Genomic DNA, 27588 nt, shown 5'->3' with positions numbered 1-27588 from the left:
TAAGAAACAAAAGAGCACCTTAGGATTCAAATTGCAAATGCAAAAGTCGAAGCTTGGAACACAGCTCAACTGAGCTGTATGGTACTGGGCAGGCTCAGGCTTCCAAACCCTCTTTGGACATTGAAGGGACAGCATCTTCGTATTTGGGTATGTAACTGCCATACAATGAAAAGGTTCCAGAATAATCAAGCCTGGTATCAGTACTAATCACTGGGGGACTTCCAGTTAAGACGGTGACAAATGAACAGCTGCTATTAGTTGCTCTGCAGCTCTAACTTCTAATTATTTTAGAAGCTTAAGCCATATCTGGCTACAACAGGGGTAATTAGATTGACTCTTATGTTTTTATGCTCAGAGCCTTTTATGATGTTTAATTACTGATCACAAAGCAATCTGCCCTTACTTGGTCCAACAGAACAATGCCTTTTGATTACTGCTGTTTAGGGATGGTCACAAACCGGTTCAGACTTTAAAGTCTAGGCTGAATTTTGCCAGGTTTGAGGTTCACAAGTCACAGCTTGGGAATCACATGCTCAATACAGATATACCCAAGCTTTTTGCAATGGTTTGGAAGCACTCAGAGATGAAATCCCACTCAGAAACTTTCATGTGAAAAAGCTCGTGGGGGTGGTCTTCTCCAGTCCTGGAAATGCCAATATGGACCTTCCCAAGCTTGATAGCCAGTGCTGCTTGCCAATCAGAGATATCCGTCTTCAATCTTCACAATGGGAGGGGGTGCAAATAAGCAAGGAAGCTGCACATGTTGTCTTTGTGTTGGGTCTCTGGGAGTTGTGGGGTTCCTGCATTCATGAAATAGCATTGCTGGTGGGCCAGGGGTGGGGATTGTTGGATCTTCTGGCTATGATGCCAGATGAGGTTTCTCATCAACATTAGTCCATTAGGGGCTCGGGGGAATTGCCTTCCTTGGGTTTCCTTGCTGCAATCCCCCCCCCCCCTTTGTTTCTCTGCTGCAAAGTGTGTTACTGCTTTTATTCCCACCACCACTTCTCCTTGGGTTGTCTGTGCCTGGATCACTCCAGAGTGACTGCCTTGAGTTCCGTCACTCTTCATCTCAAATCCCACCCCCCTTTCCCTTGGTTTTTCTGCCAAAATTGTTCCACAGTCATTACCTTAGCTTTGCCGCCTCCTCCTTCATATATAACAACCATCCCAACACTTTCTAGGGTTCTGCTGACTGTACTGTTCCAATGTTGCTGCCTGGGGTTCCCTTTCTGCACCCCACTACTTCCTGGGTATTCTGTCTGAATTGTTCCATGGTCATTGCCTTGGCTTTGATTCCTTCTTCATTCTCTAACACTCACCCTACTCCTTTTGGGGGTTCTGCTGCCTGCACTGTTCTAGAGTTGCTGCCTGGGGTTCTCTTTCTGCTCTTCTCCAATACACCCATTCTTTCTCCTGGGTTTTCTGCCAGAATTGTCCAACAATCATTGACTTGGGGTTTCCTCCTTCCTCTGCATCTTTATTACCCACCCTACAGCCTTCTGGATTCTGCTGTCTGCACTGTTCCATAGTTGCTGCCAATTTCTGCGGTTCTGCTGCCTTGGGTTCCCTTTCTGCTCTTCTCCAATACACTCTACTTTTCATTGGGTTTCCTTCAGTTGTTTCACAGTCATTGGATTGGGGCCGCCTCCTTCCTCTGCATCTCTATCTCTCACTTTGCCCCTTTCTGGGGTTCTGCTACCTACACTGTTCCATAATCGCTACCTCAGGCTCCCTTTCTGCTGTCCTCCAATACATCCCCCTTTCTGCTGGGGTTACTGCCTGAATTGTTCCACAGTCATTGTCTTGGGGTTCTGGAGATGGAAGATGGCCCCTGGGAGACAGTTAACTGCAACTGTGTGGGTGGGTCCCAGGCTCTGGGCAGGGTGGATAGCTGGTCCTGACCAATCATCACTGAGACAGCCCACAAAGGGAGGGATGGTGAGACCAAGTGGCAGCAGACACCCACAGCTTAAGGGTGGCTCCCTGGCCTGGGTGGAATGGGTGGGTGGGCTGGTCCTGACCAGTGAATACATTTTCAGTAAAATGGAGGGTGGTCTGGTCTAGGCACTCAGAAACCCATGGCCAACATCTCTCCAAACAGCACCTTTCTGGTGCCCCTTGCTTGGGGGTTCATAACTCAGACCTTCCCAAATCCAACCTGCATGTACCTTGTTGGGCATGTGGAAGGACATCCGCAGGAGGTGCTCTGCAAGGTGGCTGTCTCTAGCTCAGGGGTTTCCAAACCCCAGGGCACGGACCGGTCCTGGTCCTGTTTGCAACAGGGCCGCCACTCCCTGCCCTCTGACACCCCCTCTGCTGCCGCCGCAGACCTGCCCTCACAGCGCTGCAATGAGCTGCTCCATCACCCTCCCCAGCACTACAAGGCTTGGCTCGCTGCCATTGCCTGTTTCCTTTCTTCCTTTCCCCAGCGCCAGGCTCCACCCCCCTCTTCCACCCACACAATCAGAGAAAGCTCAGAGGTCCCATTCCACATTGTTGGAAGAGCAGGCTGGAGGAGGAGGCATTTCGCCCCTCCCTCACTTCCTTCAGCATGCTCTTCAAATCAGCCTGGCCCTGCCGAAGCGGCCTGAGCCTCCTCCCGGTTCTCCCTCTGATCCTGGGGGGGGGGGGGGGGGCGGCGATGGGGCTTAGCTCTATCAGGAAGGGGTTAGTTCCTGCTGCCGCTGGCGGGAACCAGTTTCACAACAATCAGGTAAGTGGGGGGAGGGGTCGCCTTTACACAGCCCTAAGCAGCCCCCTTTTGGACATTGTAATTGACCTGGGGTGGGGAAGGGAGGGAGGAGGAGGCGGGGGGGGAACTAGGTGCGACATGGGAGGAGGGGGGGAGGCAAAAGCCTAGTTCCCCCCTGCCTCCTCCTCCCTCCCTTCCCCACCCCAGGTCAATTACAATGTCCAGAAGGGTACCGGAAGGCAACCCTATTTGCTTTATTTTCCACCCCCCTCCTGTCAGACAGTCTTTTCTCCTTCCTTCCTTCCTTCCTTCCTTCCTTCCTTCCTTCCTTCCTTCCTTCCTTCCTTCCTTCCTTCCTTCCTTCCTTCCTTCCTTCCTTCCTTCCTTCCTTCTTTCTTTCTTTCTCTTTCTTTCCCCCTGTCTCTCTCTCTCTCCTTCCTTCCTGCCATTTCATGTTTTCCCAGGCTGAGAGCATTTTATATTTCTAGTTTTCTGCTGTGTGATCCTTGTGTTTTTTCTTTGTTCTATTTTTAAAATTGCATTGCAAAATCCCACTATTCTCCTACCTTTCCTAAACAAAATATTGCAAGGGTTTTAAGCATGTTTGTACATCATTTCCTGTCTCCTGGCTCCACCCCCAAATTTTAGTAGGCCACAAAGGAGAAGTGCAAAAATAACCAGGCCATGGGGCGGGGGGGGGGGGAGTTTGGGAAACCCTGCTCTAGCTCATCCAGAGCCCATTTTGTACAACCAGGCATGTGACCCATTGAAAAGCACTGTCTGGGGGCACCTTGTTTAGGGGTCCAGAACTTGGACCCCAGAGTCCAGTTTTCACCAACCCTGGAAGGCATGTAGAGGAGAGCCAGCTGGGGATCCCTTGCAATTTTGAAGCCTCCAGGCCCCTCAGGGGGCATTTTTCATTTGAACAGTTCACAAACCAGTTCAAGATCAGTTTGCAAACCAGTTCAGGAATTGCTCCACTTTGGTCCGTGAACTGAATTGGGATTTCCTGGTCTGCCGACCATCCTACTGCTGTCCTTCAGGTTCAATTTTTAGGTCATCCTTAGCAGATGAATACACCCTTTACATCCAGATTTTGTGGTGACTGTCATCGGCAGACCTTGACTAAGGCAAACTTGCACTTCCATGCTCCTCCCTCACATATGGAGAATGACTGAAGGTTCCCTAGTCTCAGAAACGGTCTTTCCATGATGCACACAAGCTGGTGCCTGATCAAGTTGCTGTTTATTTCATCCCTCAAACCAGGACCAAAGCATAGATGAAAGAGAATGGGGGCGGTCACCATCAGCTGATGGTTATTCACCAGACAGAACTCCTCAAGGGATGGAAGCAGTCCTGTTTCAAATGTATTTCACATTAGTAATATGTTCTCACTACTTGATTTTCTGACTTTTGTAGCAGGTAGATGTCTTCTGTTTTGTGTCCATCAAATTTTGGCTTTCTGGCTTGCCTGGAAGTACCTTCACCGTTTGAGGTATATTTTGCTCCCCATTTTTAATTTCCAATATGTTCCCTTTTTGGACCTTTTTGTTCATTGGTATACTGTATGTTAGTCAAATTTCTGCTTTCAGGGTGATCTGGAAGTATCTTTGAAGCTTATTTAAATTAATTGGTTTTGAGGAAGAGATGCTGAAATGCCAATCTTCAGCATTTTCTCACATTTGAGATTATATGGCTGCTAACAGATGGGCAGTTTGGGGCACATGGGAAGTGTCCCAAATCAGGCTGGCTCAGAAAGAAGCATCCTAAACCGTCCACATGCTCCCCTACAAGCTGTCCCCATCCCGTCTGCGGGGTGACTTGGTGCAATCTGACAGCTGTTGCACACCATCCCATGTAGCTTGGTTCGGGCTTCTGTTCAGGCTTCTTTTCTTTTTTTGTTATGTGCATGTGCGCTCACACACCCCTGCACCTATGCACTTGAAATCAATATATTTTTTAAATAAAAAAAGGCCAGAAGCAGTTTGGGGTGGCTTGGTGAGTTCACACCGCCAAGGTACCTCGCTTACACACTTCTGCACACTTTCACTTACACACTTCCACACACTGCCGAAGAGGCAACTGGCATGCAGCTCAGAAATTTGCTACCACATCTAAAGTGGTAGCTTTTTGAGCCACTCTCAGGACGCCAGAGGACAGGTTGAGTATGGGATGTGGGCAGGTGGTAAATGTGTTCATTTGGATGGGTTTTTCAAGTCAGCTTCTGTTTTTCTAGTTGCCTCAAACTGCCCGTCTGTAAGCAGTCTATATGTACCAATTCAGTTTTCTGTATGATGTTGGAGTAACTTAACCATTTTGGGTTGCACTTTGAGCTCCTGCTTTCCTCTTCTTGTGACTGAACCGGTGAGGTTTATTCCCTTCCCATGGTTGAGTAGAAGGACATCCCTTCTCCCCACATGCATGCCATCATAAACCCCACTGCTTTTTGTTTGTTTAAAATATGCCAATACTCATATATTTGGTGCACCAATTTTCACCAGTTTCCCACTCAGGATTTGAGAGAGTCTACCTCCCTATGGACATTGAGTAAAAGGTAAAGGTAGTCCCCTGTGCAAGCACCAGTCATTTCTGACTCTGGGGTGATGTTGCTTTCACAACGTTTTCACAGCAGACTTTTTATGGGGTGGTTTGCCATTACCTTCCCCAGCCATCTACACTTCCCCCCACCAGCAAGCTGGGTACTCATTTTACTGACCTCAGAAGGATAGAAGGCTGAGTCAACCTGAGCCGGCTACCTGAAACCAGCTTCCGCCAGAATTGAACTCAGGTCATGAGCAGAGAGTTCGGACTGCAGTACTGCAACTTTACCACTCTGCACTACGGGGCTCTAGAACATTGAGTATATGATCATAAAAGCTGATAAATCCACATTTTAGGACTTTGTTGGTGCCTCAAAAAGGATGAGGATATAATGAAGGTAGGACACTGTCAAGCAATGTTTTATTTTACCCTAACTGTCTATGTTTATCAGAATATGACTGCTATACTGTACCTGTCACTAACCTTGAAACAAAGCTAAGGCACATCAAAGTAGAAAAGTTAGCTGGTGCCTTCTCCCTGCACCTCTCTCGCTTTTACTAACAAATGCAGGAATTCGCTCTTTGAAGATAAAGCCTCCAGGGACATTTTCCCAGGCCAAGCCTGGACCCAGGAAGTATAACCGCAGGGAGATATAGAAAGTACTGTGTGAATTTTCACACGTGAATACAGGACTGTTTAGTAATTGTAGCTTTGTTGATAGAACCTTTGATGTGCCATCTTTAAGTATACACTCTGCTATTACTCTGTATCAGTTCCAATTCTTGGCTCAATAGAAGCACATGGATTATCAATAAACCTATACTTTGTTTCAAATCAAGGACTGGTTACTTTGAGATCTGCTTGCTTGACATTTTGGAACTGATCCCACTAATAGGGTTTATCTGCACTGGTAACTTTTAGGCCGGATGGCTAAAAAGGTTCTGGATAGCAGAGAACCTACTGATCCTTGGGAAGGAGTGGAAGTAAAGACCCCCCCCCCGGCACATCGTCGGTGCCCGGAGAGTCGCGGGATGCGGGTCTTCACTGCCCATCCAAGAGCTGTTCATCTCCCCTCGGAAGTGGGAGCCCCGCACATCTACCACCCTGATGGACAAGGCCCCGGCACGGCACAAGACTTTCCTGACGAGGCCTTGAAGGGGGGAAAGAGCGGGAACCCCAGAGAACACGGAGATGAGGGCTCCAGCCGAGATGTGGAGGAACGGGGAGGGCCACGATCCGATGAGGACTGCCGTGAGGGGTCGGACTTGGAGGAGGAGAACGGGAGCCCCCCAATAGAAAAGGGGGTCCTGAAAACCGTAAGAGGAGAGTTCCAAAATGCTAACAGTTCCAAAATGCTGTACGTTTGGGTGAGTTGCTGTACGTTTGGGTGAGTGGGCTAAAGGTGAAAGTGATTGATTGATTGATTGAGAGTAATTGTTGATGATTGCTTAGGAGTGGTCTGCTCCACCCTCTTTGCATTTTAAGCTGCGCCTTGCCAAAGGCTGAGCACATCTCAGAGAGGCCTGAGAGGAACAGAGCAGAGCAGCTCTGATAAGCTGAGACAGCTGGAGAAGTTGCTAAGAATTTCTGCGTTTTGAAAGACTTCATTCTGAGGCTTGGGTGACTGCTGAAAAGGCTGAGTTGTGATAGCTGGGGAACTGCTGTACGTTTGGGTGAGTGGGCTAAAGGTGAAAGTGACTGATTGATTGATTGAGAGTAATTGTTGATAATTGCTTAGGAGTGGTCTGCTCCACCCTCTTTGCATTTTAAGCTGCGCCTTGCCAAAGGCTGAGCACATCTCAGAGAGGCCTGAGAGGAACAGAGCAGAGCAGCTCTGATAAGCTGAGACAGCTGGAGAAGTTGCTAAGAATTTCTGCGTTTTGAAAGACTTCATTCTGAGGCTTGGGTGACTGCTGAAAAGGCTGAGTTGTGATAGCTGGGGAACTGCTGTACGTTTGGGTGAGTGGGCTAAAGGTGAAAGTGATTGATTGATTGATTGAGAGTAATTGTTGATGATTGCTTAGGAGTGGTCTGCTCCACCCTCTTTGCATTTTAAGCTGCGCCTTGCCAAAGGCGCGAGCCTTTGGCGCGAGCCGAAGGGCGAGAGCTAAAGGGCTCTTGGCCTGTGGCTCTTTGCCTGGGGGCTTCCTAAGGACCAGGAACCCAGATCCCCGATTTCCTTGTTCTCCCAATAAGGTAAGTTGACCTTCCAGAAGGGGAGCCACGTAAACAACAGCATTTAAAGAGGACTGTATATTTAATATATATATATCATGAAGGTAGAATGCCAGCAGGGGGGTGGGGGCTTTCCAGTGTTTTGCACTGAGTGTCACATGTATGACTATCTGCCCACAGGACAGAAGTCTTGGGTGTGTGCTCGATGCAAGGAGCTCCTGGTCCTCAGGGAACGAGTTCGTACCCTTGAGGCCGAGGTGACTGCCCTGGAGAAGCAGAGACGGTCAGTTAGGCAATTGGGGAAGACTCTTGGGGGCGTATTAGATGAGCCCCACTCTGAATGTGGCAGCCCCGTTGCTGCCAGAGAGCGTGAGGGTCTACAGGGAACAGGGCACCTTGCTGAGGATAAGGGGAATGCGCCCTCAGAAGGGACCTCTTCTTCGGTTGGTGAGCGGGTATCCTTTCGCGCCAAGGAACCATCCCTGGGCAGGGGGAGAGGGGGGGTCTTGGTAGTTGGTGATTCGATCCTTAGGCAAGTAGACAGCTGGGTGGCGAAACCGCGTATTGACCGTATGGTGACTTGCCTGCCTGGTGCGAAGGTAGCGGACATTACGCGTGTAGTAGATAGGCTGATAGACAGTGCTGGGGAGGAGCCTGTGGTCATGGTGCATGTTGGCACCAACGATGTGGGGAAATGCAGTCGTGAGGTCCTGGAGGAGAAATTTAGGCTGCTAGGTGGGAGACTTAAGGCCAGGACCTCCAAGGTGGCCTTCTCGGAAGTGCTACCTGTTCCACGTGCAGGGCAGGAGAGACAGGCGCAAATTAGAAGTCTCAATGTGTGGATGAGACGATGGTGTAAAGAGGAAGGGTTTAAGTTTGTTAGGCACTGGGATGCTTTCTGGAACAAGCCGGAGCTGTACAAAAGAGACGGTCTCCACTTGTCTCCGGATGGAACCAGGCTGCTGGCGCTTAAAATCAAAAAGGTGGCAGAGCAGTTTTTAAACTAAATCTTGGGGGAAAGCCGACAGGAGATGGAATGTCTCTGGTTCGGGAGGACTCGTCTCAAAGAGATGAAGGGTTGGCTTCCATTTTTCTACCGAGTAACGGATCAGAGTTGTCCACTGTGATGGTGACAAACAGTATGGACTGTCTGCTAGAGTCTCGAGGCGGCAGGAGAGAGGTGGCGGGCCTAGCTTGCTTGGGAAATTATAAATGTTTGTATGCAAATGCTAGAAGTGTCTGAAGTAAAATTGGTGAATTGGAATGTTTAGTGTTGGGAGAAAACATAGACATTGTGGGAATTTCAGAAACTTGGTGGAACGAGGAGAATCAGTGGGACACGGTGATTCCTGGATATAAGTTATATCGGAAGGATAGGGAGGGAAGGGTTGGAGGTGGGGTGGCTCTGTATGTCAGAGAGGATATACGGTCCAGTAAGACTGAGGTCAGAGAATTAGATTCCCTTTTAGAAATGCTTTGGGTTGATATAGAGGGCCCAAAAGGAAATTTAACTATGGGAGTTTGTTATCGCCCACCAAATCAAAAGAGAGAGGACGATTATAATATGATGGAGGGATTAAAGATAGCGGCTAAACGTAAAAACTGTGTCGTAATAGGTGATTTTAACTACCCGCAGATTGATTGGGTCAATATGTGTTCTGGTCGAGAGAAAGAGATTGAGTTTCTTGATGCTCTCAATGACTGTGCTATGGAGCAGATGGTCTCAGAACCTACCAGGGGTGGGGCGATCCTGGATCTGGTCCTAAGTAATGCCCAAGACTTGGTGAGAGACGTAAAAGTGATTGCGCCGCTTGGGAACAGTGACCATAATGTTATTGATTTCACCATTTGTATAAATAGGGAGTTGCCCAAAAAGACCGCCACAACCACATTTAACTTTAAAAGGGGTAAATTCTCTGAGATGAGGAGGCATGTGAGGAGGAAACTGAAAGGAAAGGTAAATACGGTCAAAACCCTTGGGGAAGCTTGGAGACTATTTAAAACTATAATCCTAGAAGCTCAGATAAAATACATACCACAAGTTAGGAAAGGCACAAACAGGTATAAGAAGAGGCCAGCATGGTTAACAAACAAAGTAATGGAAGCTGTAAAAGGTAAGAAGGACTCCTTTAAGCAGTGGAAAACCAGTCCAAGTGAGATTAATAAAAGGGAACACAGGCAGTGGCAAATCAAATGCAAGACTGTGATCAGGCAGGCAAAAAGGGACTATGAGGAGCATATTGCAAAAAACATAAAGACCAACAATAAAAATTTCTTCAAATATATTAGAAGTAGGAAACCAGCCAGGGAAGCAGTGGGGCCCTTGGATGACCATGGGGTAAAAGGATTACTGAAGGAGGATGGGGAAATGGCTGAGAAGCTGAATGCATTTTTTGCCTCCGTCTTCACCGTGGAAGATGAGAAGTGTTTGCCCGCCCCAGAACCACTAATATTGGAAGGGGTGTTGAAAGACCTGAGTCAGATTGAGGTGACAAAAGAGGAGGTCCTACAACTGATAGACAAATTAAAAACTAATAAGTCACCGGGTCCGGATGGCATACATCCGAGAGTTCTGAAAGAACTCAAAGTTGAACTTGTGGATCTTCAAACGAAAATCTGTAATCTTTCATTGAAATCTGCCTCCGTTCCTGAGGACTGGAAGGTAGCAAATGTCACCCCCATCTTTAAAAAGGGTTCCAGAGGAGATCCGGGAAATTACAGGCCAGTCAGTCTGACTTCAATACCGGGAAAGTTGGTAGAAACCATTATCAAGGACAGAATGAGTAGGCACATTGATGAACACGGGTTATTGAGGAAGACTCAGCATGGGTTCTGCAAGGGAAGATCTTGCCTCACTAACCTGTTACATTTCTTTGAGGGGGTGAACAAACATGTGGACAAAGGAGACCCGATAGATGTTGTTTATCTTGACTTCCAGACAGCTTTTGATAAAGTTCCTCATCAAAGGCTCCTTAGAAAGCTTGAGAGTCATGGAGTAAAAGGACAGGTCCTCTTGTGGATCAAAAACTGGCTGAGTAATAGGAAGCAGAGAGTGAGTATAAATGGGCAGTCTTCGCAGTGGAGGACGGTAAGCAGTGGGGTGCCGCAGGGCTCTGTACTGGGTCCCATCCTCTTTAACTTGTTCATAAATGATTTAGAGTTGGGAGTGAGCAGTGAAGTGGCCAAATTTGCGGATGACACTAAATTGTTCAGGGTGGTGAGAACCAGAGAGGATTGTGAGGAACTCCAAAGGGATCTGTTGAGGCTGGGTGAGTGGGCGTCAACGTGGCAGATGCGGTTCAATGTGGCCAAGTGCAAAGTAATGCACATTGGGGCCAAGAATCCCAGCTACAAATACAAGTTGATGGGGTGTGAACTGGCAGAGACAGACCAAGAGAGAGATCTTGGGGTCATGGTAGATAATTCACTGAAAATGTCAAGACAGTGTGCGTTTGCAATAAAAAAGGCCAACGCCATGCTGGGAATTATTAGGAAGGGAATTGAAAACAAATCAGCCAGTATCATAATGCCTCTGTATAAATCGATGGTGCGGTCTCATTTGGAGTACTGTGTGCAGTTCTGGTCGCCGCACCTCAAAAAGGATATTATAGCATTGGAGAAAGTTCAGAAAAGGGCAACTAAAATGATTAAAGGGCTGGAACACCTTCCCTATGAAGAAAGGTTGAAACGCTTAGGGCTCTTTAGCTTGGAGAAACGTCGACTGAGGGGTGACATGATAGAAGTTTACAAGATAATGCATGGGATGGAGAAAGTAGAGAAAGAAGTACTTTTCTCCCTTTCTCACAATACAAGAACTCGTGGGCATTCGATGAAATTGCTGAGCAGACAGGTTAAAACGGATAAAAGGAAGTACTTTTTCACCCAAAGGGTGATTAACATGTGGAATTCACTGCCACAGGAGGTGGTGGCGTCCACAAGCATAGCCACCTTCAAGAAGGGGTTAGATAAAAATATGGAGCAGAGGTCCATCAGTGGCTATTAGCCACAGTGTGTGTGTGTGTGTATATATATATATATATATATATATATATATATATATATATATATATATATATATATATATATATATATATATTTGGCCGCTGTGTGACACAGAATGTTGGACTGGATGGGCCATTGGCCTGATCTAACATGGCTTCTCTTATGTTCTTATGTTCTTATGACAACCATGGCTTGGGAGCTGCGGGACGAAATACAAGTGAATGCCACCTTAATGGCACAAGAAATGCAGAGGCAAATCAACCGGCTGCTTCTGCGTGACTTCGGAAGGGCTCCACCAGCTCCCCCGGCACCACCTTGAGCCAGCCTGTGACTGGCTTAAGGTTAGCCACTGTGAGTGGGGATGCAAATGCCAGTTTCTATGGTACCATGTTAAAAACCACTACACATTTATGTTAATTGACAGATAGAAGTGTAATGTACTTGCGACATTCTGAACACTACACAAAGGCTATCACTGGCAAAGGTGAGAGGATGACACTCAGAGAACTCCAGAGTAGTTTCCATTTTAATCTTATGTAAGCAAACCCAAATCCAAATAATCAACTTCAAAGGATACCCGGCTTTTCTGCTTGCATGAGTGGTTTTGCATCACAGTAAGGGCACATCTGTTTGCTATCACTGATTATAAATACTAAGTTTGTATTGGAAATTTTTTCAGCATGAAATAGTCTGTGGGCAGAAATAAAATACAGCATAAAGAAGTCATGCTTAGTTAATGGAAAGGTGATAATCTTTGGATATTTCCTGAGCACCAACAGAACACAACTTTAAAAGGCAATTGTTAAAAAATCAGATTTACACAGAAATCTGCCTTTAGAAATAAATGTCTATGAGAGCCTGTTCCCACAAAATAAAACTCAATAATTCTTTGCTGTCACAGTATATATGTATGTATTCAGTTAATCTGTGGTTTACAGTCTACCTTATGCTGAATGTAACATTATTCTATCACCATACATATCTAACCCTATGATATTTCTAGCCATGTTAGTCTGTTGGAGCAAAACTAAATCTGAGTCTTCTGCTAACTCAAACACTAACAAAACTTTATTCCAGCATCAGCTTTTGTGGAATAGAACTCACTTTGTCAAATTAAGTGAGTGGATCCTCACTAGGAATTATCCCACACCCCATCCCGCCCCCCCCCCCCCCAACAAATCAGTGAATGTTCTAGGACAAAATCAAGCCTGTGTTCTCATCCAAATCAAACAGGAAAAGACTAAAAGGACTTCAACAATGTCTACTCCATGGACTAATTTTCCCTTTGTAAAAAGTGCTATAATTCCAACACACTCGACAACATTATTCAAAGATTATCTGATCTGCAAACCTCTGAAGTCTATTAAGAATTAGGACAGCATAGCCTATTATGTACACATATGCATTCATATTTCAGTGCTATTTTATTGTTTTATCTTGTTTTGCATTGAAAGCAGCCTCAAACAGGTTCTCTGGAGCAGTGGCATATACATTTTTAAATAAATAAACATACCTATGTCTCCAAATACATGTTTAACTTAATGTCTAGCTTCTCATTAATAACCCACATCCCTAAATAACACTTGAAACACTATTAAGAGAAAACATAGCTGTATTTATTTTATAACTCAAAGTGGAAAAAAACCCTACCTAGAACAGTTTACACAGTCTAGGATGCTACTAAATGATTTATCACCATTCTCAAAGAAGTACTGAGTTTGGACTGTTATGCAGCTCTGTTTTGATGGACTAGCACTGAAGTCTTCTTCCTCTACTTCCACTGTGAAAAAGAGAATATTCTCAGAGCCAGAAAATGCAAAAACAAGATGACTTCTCAGGGTGGGGATCTTTTGCTGTAACACATCCAAATCATTACTTACCTGCACCAAGGAAATGTGGAAATGTCAGGCCCAAAAAGAGCTGCTGCAAAATAGACCTTAATTCACAAAAGGAAAGAAAACAAAAATATTACATAGTGAAATAACACAGGGAGATCAATTATGGCCACTGGAGCAACTGAAAAAGTTTATATTCTGTGCAACTCCATAATTCCAGGAGTGGCTCCTGTGGTGGATTGCAGAAAGTATCCCAGCTGCTAGAACTGAGTGCCAATAAAGCGGGAAGGGGATGAAGTACTCTGACCAAAGAGGCAACAATGAATGTGCATAGGCCATAGCTGAAGCACTATACAGGTATGAAGCTACTGAATGAAAATTGGAAAGGTGCATGTGATGACATCATTTCCTGGTGCTGAGTTCTAGTGACCACTCAGTAGATACAGACTTGCACACTCACCACCCTTTTGAGATTGGCGGGATTTAAACCCCTGGGCATCAAAATTGTTGGGGCGGACCACATGCAGGTCCACAATTGCAACCAAGTGTGCTGGGAGTACCTGGAAGTATTCGATGGGGCTCTGGGAACCTACAAGGCGTCACCTATCACGCTGCAGCTGGACCCCACAGTTAGGCCCTTAAGGTTGAAGGCTCAGCGGGTTCCGTTTGCGCTTAAGCTGAAAATCGAAGCCGAACTGGACCACCTCGTGGCCATCTCCCACGCCACTAGGGAAACCCCATCACCCCAGTCAAGCCAAACGGGGACGTGTGCATCTGTGCAGACTACAAATGCACAATTAATAAAGCACTACAGGACCAACCATACCCCTCCCGGTGGTCAGTCATGTCTTCGCCTCCCTGGCCGGCTCTAAGATTTTCGGGAAGTTGGATTTGGCTCAAGCATACCAACAACTTCTGGTGGATGAGCAAATGGCTGAGGCTCAGACCATTGTTATGCACCAGGGTGCTTTCAAGGTGCAGAGGCTACAATTTGGGGTCAGCGTGGCTCTGGGAATTTTCCAAAGCTTAATGGACTCTCTCCTTAAAGGGATTCCCGGAGTACAACCCTTTTTCGATGACGTTCTGATAGCAGCACCTGATGCCGACAAGTTCTGCCGCTGCCTTTGAGAGGTGCTCTGCCGCTTCCAGAATGCAGGGCTCAAGATGAAGCGGGAAAAGTGCTCACTTGGGGTGCCAAGGGTGGAGTTCCTGAGGTTTTCAGTGGACGCCACAAGAATTCACCCAACGGCCGAAAAGACCAGGGCGATAGTCCAGGTCCTGGCCCCCACTTGCAAGGCAGAGCTGCAGAGTTTTTGGGGGCTCCTGAACTTTTACCACTCATTCTTGCCCCACAAAGCAGCCCTGGTCGAATCCCTACACAGATTCCTAGATTAGGGCGCCCCATGGGTCTGGGGAAGAAAGCAGGCCGCGGCCTTCTAGACGGTCAAGGACATTTTGGTTTCAAATGAGGTACTCCACCATTTTGATGAGTCCCTCCCCTTGATTTTATCCTGCGATGCTTCCCCTTACGGAATGGGCACCATCCTGGGCCACCAACTCCCAGACGGGAGAGAAGCCTCCATGGCCTATTACTCTCGGACTTTGAACCAGTCAGAGCACAACTATGCCCAAATAGATAAGGAAGCATTGGCAATCGCGGTGGGTGTATACAAATTCAATGACTACCTGTATGGTAGGCGCTTCACAATTGCCACAGACCACAAGCCATTGCTCGGCCTACTCACCCCAGATGGTGCAGATTCTGTCACAGCAGGTCCTGCGGTGGAACGAGTTCCTCAACTCATATACCTACAAGCTCGTCTACTGTCCTAGCAAGGCAATAGGCCACGCAGACACCCTCAGCTGCCTCCCGCTGCCGAAGATGGACCCCAATCCGGCCCCAGCCCACCATGTGATTCTTCTGGAGTCTCTACCAGAGCAGCCCCTCCATGCAGCTGAGGTAGCCAGGTCCATGGGTAGAGACCGCATACTTGCACGCGTTTCGGACTGGGTGGGGAGGGGTTGGCCCATGGGCAAATTGGACACTGAATTCAGACTGTTTGTGTCCTGCTGGGAGGAACTCTCCTTATACTAAGGGTGTATTCTTTAGGGAAGCAGAGTGGTGGTCCCTCCCCCACTCCGGACCACCACTATACATCTCAGTGAGTATAGCTATACATCCACAGTATTCCAATGTGTTTCTCTTTTATAATTGTGTATCAGTATAATTATTTGTATTGACATACTCAAAATAGGGATATTGGCTGTATATCTCATTACATATGCTTTAACCATTTTCACTATATTTTATTGTATTCCTTTTTCCTATGGTAAACTACAATTATGTTTACATGTTAAAAAGTAAATTAGGTGGACAAGAACATCACTATCCAATGTATTTCTCTTTTAGCTGTATTGACACACTCAAACAGGGACTTTGGTTGTTTATCCCATTACATATATTGAACCCATCTCCCATTGTCATTGACAGACAATCTCACATTGTGACATACTACTGTTTTGTTGCTTTCACATGCTCATGCTACTCAGATCACAGGTTTGCTCAATTTGTTAATTTTACTATTCTGTCATTGTACCATTTTACATTCTAAACCACTGCCTACCAGATAATTTTACTTCACTGTCATTGGTTCTTAAATCTGTACCATGTTGCATTCTGAGCCACTGCCTACCAGCTATGTATGGCTCTGCTCAGCTATGTATGGCTTTGCTCACTGTGCTGGATTCCTCGTCTGATGAAGATCAAAGGTTTGCTCAATTTGTTAATTTTACAAATTAAAACTAAACCCTGGAAAGGCAGAAGTAATACTGGTTAGAAAGGCAGAGGTCTTGAAGGACATTATGATCTCCACTTTTGGTGGAGGCCAGCTGACTCTTGATGTTAAGAGTCTTGGTGTCAGAACTTGTAACTTTCCTGTATGCTGAATTTAGTATTGTTAGCCTGACCGACTCCATGTTGGAAAGATTTACTAACCAAGTGCTTTTATCTTTATGTCTACTAACCAAATGCCTTTGCATTTCAAACAAACCCAAAACCACTGAGGGGTGACCGCTAGGCTCTGGGAAGCATCTGCAGGTGTCCTTTGAAGCCGGCTTGCCAGAGCAAAGCAGCAGGGTTCCTTCCTCCGCATTGGAGATAAGGGGCCTGGGAACAGACAACTGTCTCCCTAAGTGTGAGAAAAGGTTTTATTGTTTCTGTTACCCCCGTATAAAGAATGCGTCGATAGCCATACTGGTTATCAGAGTCAATTTGCTTCTTCGCTGAATGTAGTTCTCAATAAACGCTTCAACTTTTGAAACAAAGTAACGTGTCTTGTTTGAAGTTCTCCAGTTCTGACACTTGGGTTATACTGGTCCCAATGATAATGTTGGAGAAGCAAGTTAATGCAACTGCCACCCCTCCCATAAAAGGCTTTCTTCCAACTCAGCCTAGCTTGAAAAACAGCCCCTTACCTTGATATGACTGATACAGTCACCTAGATCCTTGAAAGGCTGACATCAAGACTGAACTACTGTAATTGAATGTACATTGTTCTTCCCTCAAAATCAATGTGGGAAGTCCAGTTGGTGTGGTATGCCATGGCTTGACTGATATCAGGCACTAGATGGAGCACATATATTACTTCCATTCTGCAATCACTCCACTGGCTGTCCATCAGTTACTCTGCTCAATTTAAAGTATTGACTATCACATACAAAGCCTTTCATGTCCTTGGATCCTCATATCTGTGAGACAATCTCACTCCCTATGCTCTGCCATGAAAACTTCCCTCATCTGAGAAGGTGTCAACCTGCAAATGGGCAAAATCAAGAATCACCCATACACATACCATCTCTGCTGTGGCCACACCTTATGGAATGGTCTACCCAAGGAGGTCAGGAAGGCTCCCATTCCCCTGCCTTTCTGCAAACTATGCAAACCTTAATTATTCAAGAGGGCTTTTCTATGCAGGCAATACGGTGGAACTGTACAAAATGATTCAGAAAGTTACTTGAACAAATTGTTAGGGAATGTGGTCTATACTACTATGTAAAGTTTGCAGTAAGTTGGATCTTACTGTGTAATTTTGCATTATTTAATGTGTCAGTTAAGCACTTATGCTTTGTTTCAGTGCTTTTTTTAGATTTCTGATTAGTTTTACAACTCAAATCCTACTTCATTGTTTATTTAATGTGCCATTCTGTTGATTGTATTGACCCACTCTGTGTAATCCACCTTGAGTCCCAATGAAAAAAGGGAAGGCAATGGCAAACCACCCCATAAAAAGTTGCCATGAAAACGTGATGTGATGTCACACCAGAGTTAGAAACGACTGGGGCTTGCACAGGGGACTACCTTTACCTTTTAAAATAATAATAAAAATAATAATTCCTATTATACCAAGACTTGAAAGTAGAGGCTAGCTCTTAAACATAAACAAGTTCTTCCAAATTTTTAACTCTGAAAACTTGTTACTGCTTGTGTAGAAACTGGAAATATAATGAGGATCCTTACAAATTCTTCACATGTGAATTTCTTCCTAGATTTTGCAGTCCCAAATTGCCTTAATTTTAAGGAGTTGCTGCATTTTTGAAGAGTTGATGCACTACTTTTCCATGTCTTGTTTCTAGGTTTGCAACAGACAATTGTGTGTGCACCGCTGCCATAGTTCCTTTTGTTCATTCACATTTCTTTCCCTCCCAGGTTGATGATGTGCAAAATCACCTGTGCATATAGGTGAAACACCTTGCAAGAGAAGTCTTGATGCCATAGTGTTGCAATGAATGTGTGTTAGTGTTTGCTTATCCAAATGAGGAACAAAGACAGGAATCAACTGACAAACTGCACAGTTACGGGTACAAATTCTAGTTTTGGAATTCTGCACATGAAAGCAAGAAATTCTGCAAAAGGAAAACAGAGCAGAATCTTGAGCAGAAAACAACAATGGAGCAAGAATGGGGGAAATTCCAGTAATTCCTACTATATAGCAGCTACATGCATTCTCTGCATTGATCCTTGCTTCGTCCTTTCAAAGTTTTAGCAGATCAGTTTCTTTAATGGCTTTCCCATGCTCCAGATCCTCACGTTACAAAACATATTTCAGAACAGTATTTTTATATGCAGCACAATGAGTCCAGATCTCTGGTTATGAAAAACCAATTGTTGGCATGTATATATAAATATAAAATACTGGTTTTTGAATTCTTTCCCAAAATAACAATCCATATAACCTGGGATACAGGTGGGAAGTGCTGTGAAGTCACAACTGACTTATGGCAACCCAGTAAGGTTTTCAAGGCAAAAGATGTTCAGAGTGAGTATGCCACTGCCTTCCTCTGCATTGCAAGCCTGGACTTAGTGGACTCCCGTTCAAGCACTAATCAGAGCTGAACCTGCCTAGTTTCTGCAATCTGATGAGATTGAGCTAGCATGGGCTGCCCAAATCAGGGTAGCCAGGGATATTACAGATAGTTTAAATATTTTCAGCAACATCCTGGCAGATAAATTATTTTGTATTTTTGTTATGACAAGTTTAATACAACACATAAAGATTATTATACTTGAATATTTGCAGGAACCCATTTGCATATTAGACCACACCCCCTAACATACCATTGGTTCACACAGGAATTGGGCCACACCCTCTGATGCTAAGCCAGCCAGAACTGTGTTTCTGTGCATTCCTGCTCAAAAAAAGCCCTGAATATTTGTAATGCTGCATTCTCAGCAGAGGAAATTTACCTGTTTGTGGGGCCTGATCAAGACCATGCTATTCAAATGTGCAATAGAACTTACCTGGAAAAATTAAACTTACCAAGCAGCTGCAGAAGCCCACCATCCTAGGTGTAATAGATCAGCAACTGTAGGCTAGAAAACAGAAGGGCATTCATGCAGTGTTACCAGAAGTTCTAAACACAACCAAAGAAATAACACTGGTGGGGAGGGTCAAGATGATACTGACCACATATGCAGAGCGGAGACCAGCACCTTGCCTAGGTTCCTCTTCTGGGTCACACACTGACTGATAATCGTAAGACTTGTTAAAGGCATACAATGACATGTTGATGAGATTCCGCATGAGGCCAGGGTCAATCTCGCCGAAGAATTTTCCAATCTAAATCAGGAAAAGTAGGTTAAAAACAAACAGAACCAGTATCTTCCTCTTTCCATTTTCTCATGGTTTTTAATTCAGATGCCCCTGAAGTCTGAGGCTAACAAGGTGGCAACCTAAAAAAGCACCTTGACACCAAGACCGATTTCACACTAGGGCTTGTTCCGGGTAGAGATCTCTTTTGCTCCTGGGGCTTCTCTCCATTTTTGCACGTTGCCCCAGAGCTGCAAGTTGGCACACCGTTTTTCCGCAGTAAGCAGAAACCACTTGTCAGAGGATCTCGCTTGCTGCAGAATAGCAGCGCACTAATTCGCAACTCAAGGGCAACTTGTGCAAAAACGGAGAGAAGCCTTGGGAGCAAAAGGGCTCTCTACCCGGAACAAGCCTAGTGTGAAATCGGTCCAAAACTATGGAATTCCCTCCTCAGGGAAAACTGACTGCCCCTTCTATTAGTGTCTTCTGCCAGGGGGTAAACACTTTCCTTTTTTGTTTGGTGTTCCCTCACTGACTCCAACAGACCCTCTTTCTTGTTCATATGTAAGGTAAAGGAAGTCCCCTGTGCAAGCACCAGTCGTTTTCGACTCTGGGGTGACGTTTCTTTCACAACGTTTTCACAGCAGACTTTTTACGGGGTGTTTTGCCATTTCCTTCCCCAGTCATCTACACTGTCCCCCCAGCAAGCTGGGTACTCATTTTACTGACCTTGGAAGGATGGAAGGCTGAGTCAACCTGGAGCTGGCTACCTGAACTAGCTTTCACTGGGATCGAACTCAGGTCAGGAGCAGAGGGCTCCAACTGCAGTACTGCTGCTTTACCACTCTGCACCACGGGTCTCTTCTGTTCATGTGTACATGTATTTTAATTGTTTTAATATATTAGTATATATGTATATACAACTGAGGATCTGCAAGGAACTTGTGGGGATGGAGCATCCAATTCTCTCTGCCTTTATTTTGTCTTCCCTACCCCTTTTTGACACACATCCCCTCTTGCTTTTTGCCCCCAATCCATGTTTTTCAACCCCTCCTTTGTTGCCAGGTCACTGACACAGCTCTTGGGGGCCACCTGGGAGTTCCCCCAAGTATACAGAAACATCTGTGTGGACCAAATCCATGCATTTAGATATCCACAGGTCAGCTCATGCTTGGCTATTAGCTGTATGTGTGTATGCGTGTGCATGTTTATTTTAATGCTTTTAGTTAACCTTTTAAGCCACCTTGGGGACACTAAATTGGATAGAAAGAAAGATTAATTTAAAAGTAAATAATAAATAAACAAATGAAGTGACAGACAGCACTTTGGGTCCAATTATAGCTGATAGCTTTTGGAAGTTTGTCTTTTAAATGTGCAAAGAAGACTTTTCCATTAATATGTATAAAATGGATTACAATATGTCAGTGAATTATTATGAATACCAGACAATTAATTTAGAAGAGCAATGGGAAAGAGATTCTGTGACTGGTTAAGGACATTGCTCTTAAAAGGATGAACCCCAAACAGGGTAATACTTAGTACAATTTAGAGGCTAAAAGAATAAAAGGGGATGCCAGTTCAAACCTCATCCTACCTATAGACTCACTAGCTGGCCTTTAAAAAGCTACTTTTTCTCAGCTGCAGTCTCTGTCTTCATATCATCTTACATTACAAAATCATTAGAATAATTAATTTGAAAATGTATGAATGATGTGTCCTTAATTTATAACATACTATACACTGGGACTCTCTCAATTTGTCACGACTCCCACGCATCAGGCCGGGCACACATTAGACCTGATCTTTGCAGCCGGGATTTTGGTGAACGATATCGCCGTAGAAGCGGTACCATGGTCGGATCACCTAGCCCTTAAGGCCCGTGTGGGAATGCCGCCCCAACCCTGTATGGGCGGAGAGCCTATTTTGGCTCGCCCTCGGGGCCTGATGGACCCGGAACGGTTCCAAACGGCCCTGAGGGATCCCTGGCCCACTGGCAATTCCCTCGATGACCTGGTGGAAATATGGCGACACTGGGACTCTCTCAATTTGTCACGACTCCCACGCATCAGGCCGGGCACACATTAGACCTGATCTTTGCAGCCGGGATTTTGGTGAACGATATCGCCGTAGAAGCGGTACCATGGTCGGATCACCTAGCCCTTAAGGCCCGTGTGGGGATGCCGCCCCAACCCTGTATGGGCGGAGAGCCTATTTTGGCTCGCCCTCGGGGCCTGATGGACCCGGAACGGTTCCAAACGGCCCTGAGGGATCCCTGGCCCACTGGCAATTCCCTCGATGACCTGGTGGAAATATGGCAGGGCCAGCTGTCCAGGGCTATCGACGAAATTGCACCCCGGCGCCCTCTGCGCCCTCGTATGAAGCTGGCTCCATGGTACACCTTGGAGTTGCGCCAGCTGAAACAAGGGCTCAGACGACTAGAGAGGCAATGGAGGCATACTCGGGACGAAGCAACGAGAACATCCTATAGAACGTTTATGAAGTCTTATGAGATGGCAGTCAAGGCTGCAAAGAAAGATTACTTTGCAACCAAGATTGCATCTGCAAATTCGCGCCCAGCACAATTATTTAGAATAATTGGGGATCTTACAACGCTGCCACAAGGCAAACCAAATGTTAGAGAATTAGAAATAGGCTGCGAGGCATTTGCGAAATATTTTGCAGATAAAATCTCGCTGCTCCGCCAAGACCTGCCTACCACATTAGATACAGTGAGTGAAATTGAGGCTCCGTGCCTGTCTTCGGGTTTAGTGCTGGACCACTTCGACCCACTCAGCCTGGAGGAAGTCGACAGAATCCTCTCTGCTGCTCGCCTGACAACATGTGATCTGGACCCTTGCCCCTCTTGGCTGATTAAATCCTGCCAAGGGGAGCTTAGATGTCCTTTACGGGACATCATAAATAGATCCCTTTTAGAGGGGCATTTTCCAACACCTCTGAAAGAGGCTTTGGTCCGCCCTCTCCTGAAAAAAGTTACAGCAGACCCGGCTGAATTGGCGAATTACCGGCCGGTGTCCAATTTACCGTTTTTAGGTAAAATTATTGAGAGGGCCGTGGCGTAGCAGCTACAGGGGTTTCTGGATGACGCTTCTGTCCTAGACCCATGTCAGTCTGGTTTCCGGCCGGGCCATGGGACGGAGACGGTGCTGGTCGCCTTAGTGGATGACCTCCAACGGCAACTGGATCGGGGCGGCGTTGCGGTACTGATGTTGTTAGACCTGTCGGCTGCATTTGATACAGTCGACCATCGGTTACTGACGCGCCGCCTCGCCGACATTGGGGTTGAGGGGTCGGCCTTGCAGTGGCTTTCCTCCTTTCTCCTAGGTCGGGGACAGAGGGTGGCTATCGGGAGCGAGCGGTCCCGGAGGCGCACACTGGATTGTGGGGTGCCTCAGGGAGCAGTTCTCTCCCCGATGTTGTTTAACATCTATATGCGCCCCCTTGCCCAGATTGCCCGGCGGTTTGGGCTGGGTTGCCATCAATATGCAGATGACACCCAGCTCTATCTACTAATGGATGGCTGGCCCGACTCCGCCCCAGGGAACCTCGACCGGGCATTACAGGCTGTTGCGACATGGCTCAGGCTGAGTGGGCTGAAGTTGAATCCAGCGAAGACAGAGGTCCTATGCGTGGGTCGCGGCGCTCTGGGAAGGGAAATAGCTCTCCCGACCTTTGATGGTGCGCCATTGAAAGCAGCGCACCAGGTAAAGAGTCTGGGTGTTTTACTGGAGCCTTCACTATCGATGGAGGCCCAGATAGCAGCCACTGCCAAGTCAGCATTCTTCCATCTGAAGCGGGCAAGGCAGCTGGCCCCTTTCCTTGAGCGCCGGGACCTCGCAACAGTGATCCACGCAACGGTCACCTCAAGACTAGACTACTGTAATGCCCTCTACTTGGGGCTACCTCTGTGCCGGACCCGGAGATTGCAGCTAGTGCAGAACGCGGCGGCCAGGCTGTTGTTGGGACTCCCAAAACGGGAACATATACAGCCGGGGCTACGTGAACTGCACTGGCTGCCGATTATATACCGGGTCCAGTACAAAGTGTTGGTCGTTACCTTTAAAGCCTTATATGGCCGAGGACCTGTCTACCTGAGGGACCGTCTTTCCCCATACGAACCCCAGAGAGCACTGAGGTCAACCGGGAAAAACCTAATGACTGCCCCTGGGCCGAAGGAAATTAAATATCAGAGTACCAGAGCACGGGCCTTTTCGATCGCGGCCCCTACCCTGTGGAACCGACTCCCAGAGGAGGTGCGGGCCCTGCGGAACCTTGAACAGTTCCGCAGGGCCTGCAAGACCACCCTTTTTAAATTAGCATACTCGGACTGCTAGGAAAAACGGTAACCAAGGGTCCGCCAATGCGGTCTAAAGATCTATACCGCATCACAACTGTATTACTGGATTGGTTTTAAGTTAATATTTTAATGTTTTATTGTTCTATATTGTAATTTTAAGGTTTTACTTGTTATTGTATGATTGTAGAATGTTGTTAGCCGCCCTGAGCCTGCCGTGGTGGGGGAGGGCGGGATATAAATGAAATAAATAAATAAATAAATAATAAATAAATACTAAGCGGTAAATGAGATTGTAACATGCAGCTTTTTGCCTACAGAATAAGTTAACCTTTTCTGAATGTTTCCTAATTTTTTAAAGATCTACAAACAGTGTTGTCATGATCCTTTTTGTTTAGCTCATTTTCATTTCTAGTATGGCTGAGCTATTTTTTGGGGGGGTTTAAAATACCATTTTGATGCTTTATATATGCCATTTGCATGCAACTGGTGCATTTAGTTCCATCAAATTTTTGTTACTATGATTGCGGGGTGGTGGGGGGGAGATGACTACTGCCATTTTATCCTGAGCAGGGAAAACTTGTGTCAGAAATTGGGATTTAAAACTAAAACTGCTTGTTCATGAAATTCAGTAACATCCTGACCAATTTAAACTTAAGATCATTCCACACTGCTGTTGAGGTCTGCATGAGATTGCTTATTTTCAGATTTTAATTCTAGGCATGGCAAAACCACGTAAACCAGCTATCAAAATTGCCATAACAGCTTTTCTTAGTGATGCTGAAAGTTGGGAAAGCAGAGCATTCAGCTGCCCTCATGCTTGAGTAACTAAGGATGAATATGAACCGGCTCATGAACTAAAGTTTGTGACAAATTTTGGCCAATTTGTGGTTTGTGAAGTATAGCTTGTGGTAGGTCAACCAGCATGAACTTTCCATGAGTTTTCAAGCTGTTCATGGAGGTTTCTGCCAATTTGTGAATGAATACATTTCCAGACAGTCTCTGCTGAATCTAAATGTTTACCAAACTTCACAGCAACGGGGGAGAGAACTTGGAGGGCATGTAGAGGAACATCTGGGGAAGGTCCCCTGTGACTTTGATGTCTCTAGCTTGCACAGGATCTGTTCTATACACTCCTGAACCTGCACTTGTCCAAATGACTGCCTGTCATTTCCCCAGAAAGCACTTTCTTGGTGCAGCTTTTAGTTTCAATGGTTAGGGGTTTACATGTTGAACCCTTCTATTTAAGTGATCATCTTCCACTCTTACTAATGTTGCTAATCAATTTTTTTAAGCATGAGTTCTTCAAAACATAATCCAGGTCAGGCGATCTCCTCTAGAACAGCAAGAATGTGGACTCCTCAGTGTGAATTGGAAGTTGATACCTCATTGTCCTTGGATTTGATAAATAATATAATTTTGGAAATAACAGATGACCCTGATCCAACTAAAGTCCTAAAAGCATTTGGGGACCTTTTGGCAGTCTTCAAATCAATTTTTGAATTACCTAAGTGTCCCTTTAAATCTAGGGGAAAGTATGCTTGGTACAATGGGGAATGTCGCCAGCTAAAGAGGGCTGTCCAAAGGTTAAGTAAGAGTTTTAGGTCCTCCGGGAACTTAAGATCCCTACTTCAGCTTAAAAGGGTATACAGAAATCTAATAAAAACTAAACAACACCAGCACATACAAAAAGAATGGGATCTTCTTATTGATGCCTCTAGGAGGAAGGATGCAAAACAATTTTGGTTCCTGGTTTCTAAAGCAGGTACAACTTTTTTTGGGGGGGGGGGCTGCAAATTGGACTCTGTAAATCCAATCTCACCAAGCTTGGAGGGCAAGTAGAGGGCAGTCAGCTATAGATCCCCTGAAAGTTTGGTGTCTCTAGTTTGCGCAGTATCCACTCTATACACTCCTAAACTTCCTCAACCTGTGCCTTTCAGTGGAGAAAGTGTCAATTTATATCAATGGGAACATCCGGTAGGCAATTTTTGAGATTGCAACAAGACATCTTGAATATCAGATGAAAAGACTAACTCCTGGGGCATACTCTTCACACTGTGAGATATAAATGAGAACTGTTGTGATGAAATATAGGACACCCCCCTCACTAGAGCAGTAATGTGATGTAATGATTTTATTATGTCTTTTGTAGCTCTCTTTATGTATGGTGCAATACAAGAACTCGTGGGCATTCAATGAAATTGCTGAGCAGACAGGCTAAAACGTATAAAAGGAAGTACTTCTTCACCCAAAGGGTGATTAACATGTGGAATTCACTGCCACAGGAGGTGGTGGCGGCCACAAGCATAGCCACCTTCAAGAGGGGTTTAGATAAAAATATGGAGCAGAGGTCCATCAGTGGCTATTAGCCACAGTGTGTGTGTGTGTGTGTGTGTGTGTGTGTATATATATATATATATATATATATATATATATATATATATATATATATATATATATATATATATATATATATATAATTTTTTTTTGCCACTGTGTGACACAGAGTGTTGGACTGGATGGGCCATTGGCCTGATCTAACATGGCTTCTCTTATGTTCTTATGTTCTTGTTTGTGTCTCTACAGAATTTTTCTGCAAGGAAATATACCTTACTTGAGGAAGTACCATGGACTGAAACGCTCTTTAAAATCCGGAAATCGCGTAGTGGGGAATTATAACTTTTTTTGAGGCTACTTTCCAAGAATATATTCATCTGAAGACAACAGTGAACAATATTAAGAGACTGCTTGAGTTAAGAGACTGGTTGGAAGGACGTTATTACATATAGAATTTGTATAATAAGGACTGTGTCAGTATTTGTTGAATATAATTTTAGTACATTATATTTTTGTCATTCAACACAGTTGTTTGGGTTTGTCATATCTGAGATATTTTTACTGTGCTCCCCTCTTTTGTTACTTTAGAGCAAGTCCACTTCTGCATTTTGCACCTCTGTAATATAAATGGCCTGAAGTGCAACCTGATATCCCATTGTCTAATGCCATAGTGGCCTCTAAGCAAAGGTGCCTGAACACTGTGCCACCCTGTTCCTTCAAATAAAATATAGTGGAAGTGTTCTGCCTGAATCAGGAAGGCTCTCACACATAGAATACCTACAAAAGAAATAAGGACATACCATATAGCTCTTAACTCTACAACGTTAATATGCAATCCTTTGTAGGTAGGTGACCAAGTACTTGAACAGAGAACCCTCTACAATGGCCCCCAAACCAAGCATTTAGACATCAGCAGTTACAATTACATTATACCAAAAGGATCACCCATAAACATTATCTCTATGAGACCACCACAAATGTGATCAAGGTACCACTCTAGATATAGAAAAATTTTCTGTGCAGAAGGTAAACCAGGACTAAAATAAGACAAGAATCACGGTTGAAGAGGTTACATAAAGAGTTTGGCTAGGGGATGTACTGCTGTGGTAGACAATATCAGTCCTAGTAATCTTGGAATGGACATGGCTATTTGGAATCAATTACTCAAGAACTAGGCCACCATATTTCCAAAGACATGTCCTCTGTCGGTAGGAAAGAACCCTTACCAATAACAAAATCCAGTACAGCCCCAATAAACTGCGCCAATTGAGAAGGCATACATTTGGACTTTTTCCAATTGATCAGTAATCCTAGTATGTGACAATGTTGAGTACAAAGTGATCTAGGATCTCTTCACAAGAAGAAGTTGTTCTCAACCAACACTCCAGGTAAGAGCAGATTGTACATCCATTAAGCCTTAGGAAAGCAACAACCAGGGCTATATGCTTGGTAAAGGCCTTATGAACAGTAGGTCTATCCAAAAGGTTTGGATTGTATTGAAAAACCTTCCCAGCATAACAAAAGTGGAGGTATTTACAATGGTCCTTGTGTATGGATATATGGAAAAAGGCATCTTGTACGTTAAGAACTACAAACTACATTTTT

At 45.2% G+C, this 27588-nt stretch overlaps 1 protein-coding gene across 4 annotated transcripts in view; it reads right to left on the bottom strand.

Moving 5' to 3' along the window:
* CACNA2D1 (calcium voltage-gated channel auxiliary subunit alpha2delta 1) overlaps positions 1-27588 on the bottom strand; it is a 1217365-nt gene that overhangs the window by 17307 nt on the left and 1172470 nt on the right. For all 4 annotated transcript variants that reach the window (XM_060244655.1, XM_060244656.1, XM_060244657.1 and 1 more), the window contains 5 exons: positions 19212-19364; positions 19065-19117; positions 13294-13349; positions 13064-13193; positions 11991-12103 (listed from right to left, as the gene is read on the bottom strand). In XM_060244655.1, the coding sequence (XP_060100638.1) occupies positions 11991-12103; positions 13064-13193; positions 13294-13349; positions 19065-19117; positions 19212-19364 (505 nt within the window). The remainder of the gene's footprint in view (positions 1-11990; positions 12104-13063; positions 13194-13293; positions 13350-19064; positions 19118-19211; positions 19365-27588) is intronic.

Source organism: Heteronotia binoei, chromosome 8 (assembly GCF_032191835.1).
Source record: "Heteronotia binoei isolate CCM8104 ecotype False Entrance Well chromosome 8, APGP_CSIRO_Hbin_v1, whole genome shotgun sequence".
Lineage (NCBI taxonomy): Eukaryota > Metazoa > Chordata > Lepidosauria > Squamata > Gekkonidae > Heteronotia > Heteronotia binoei.
This window is presented reverse-complemented; position numbering and strand designations above follow the sequence as displayed.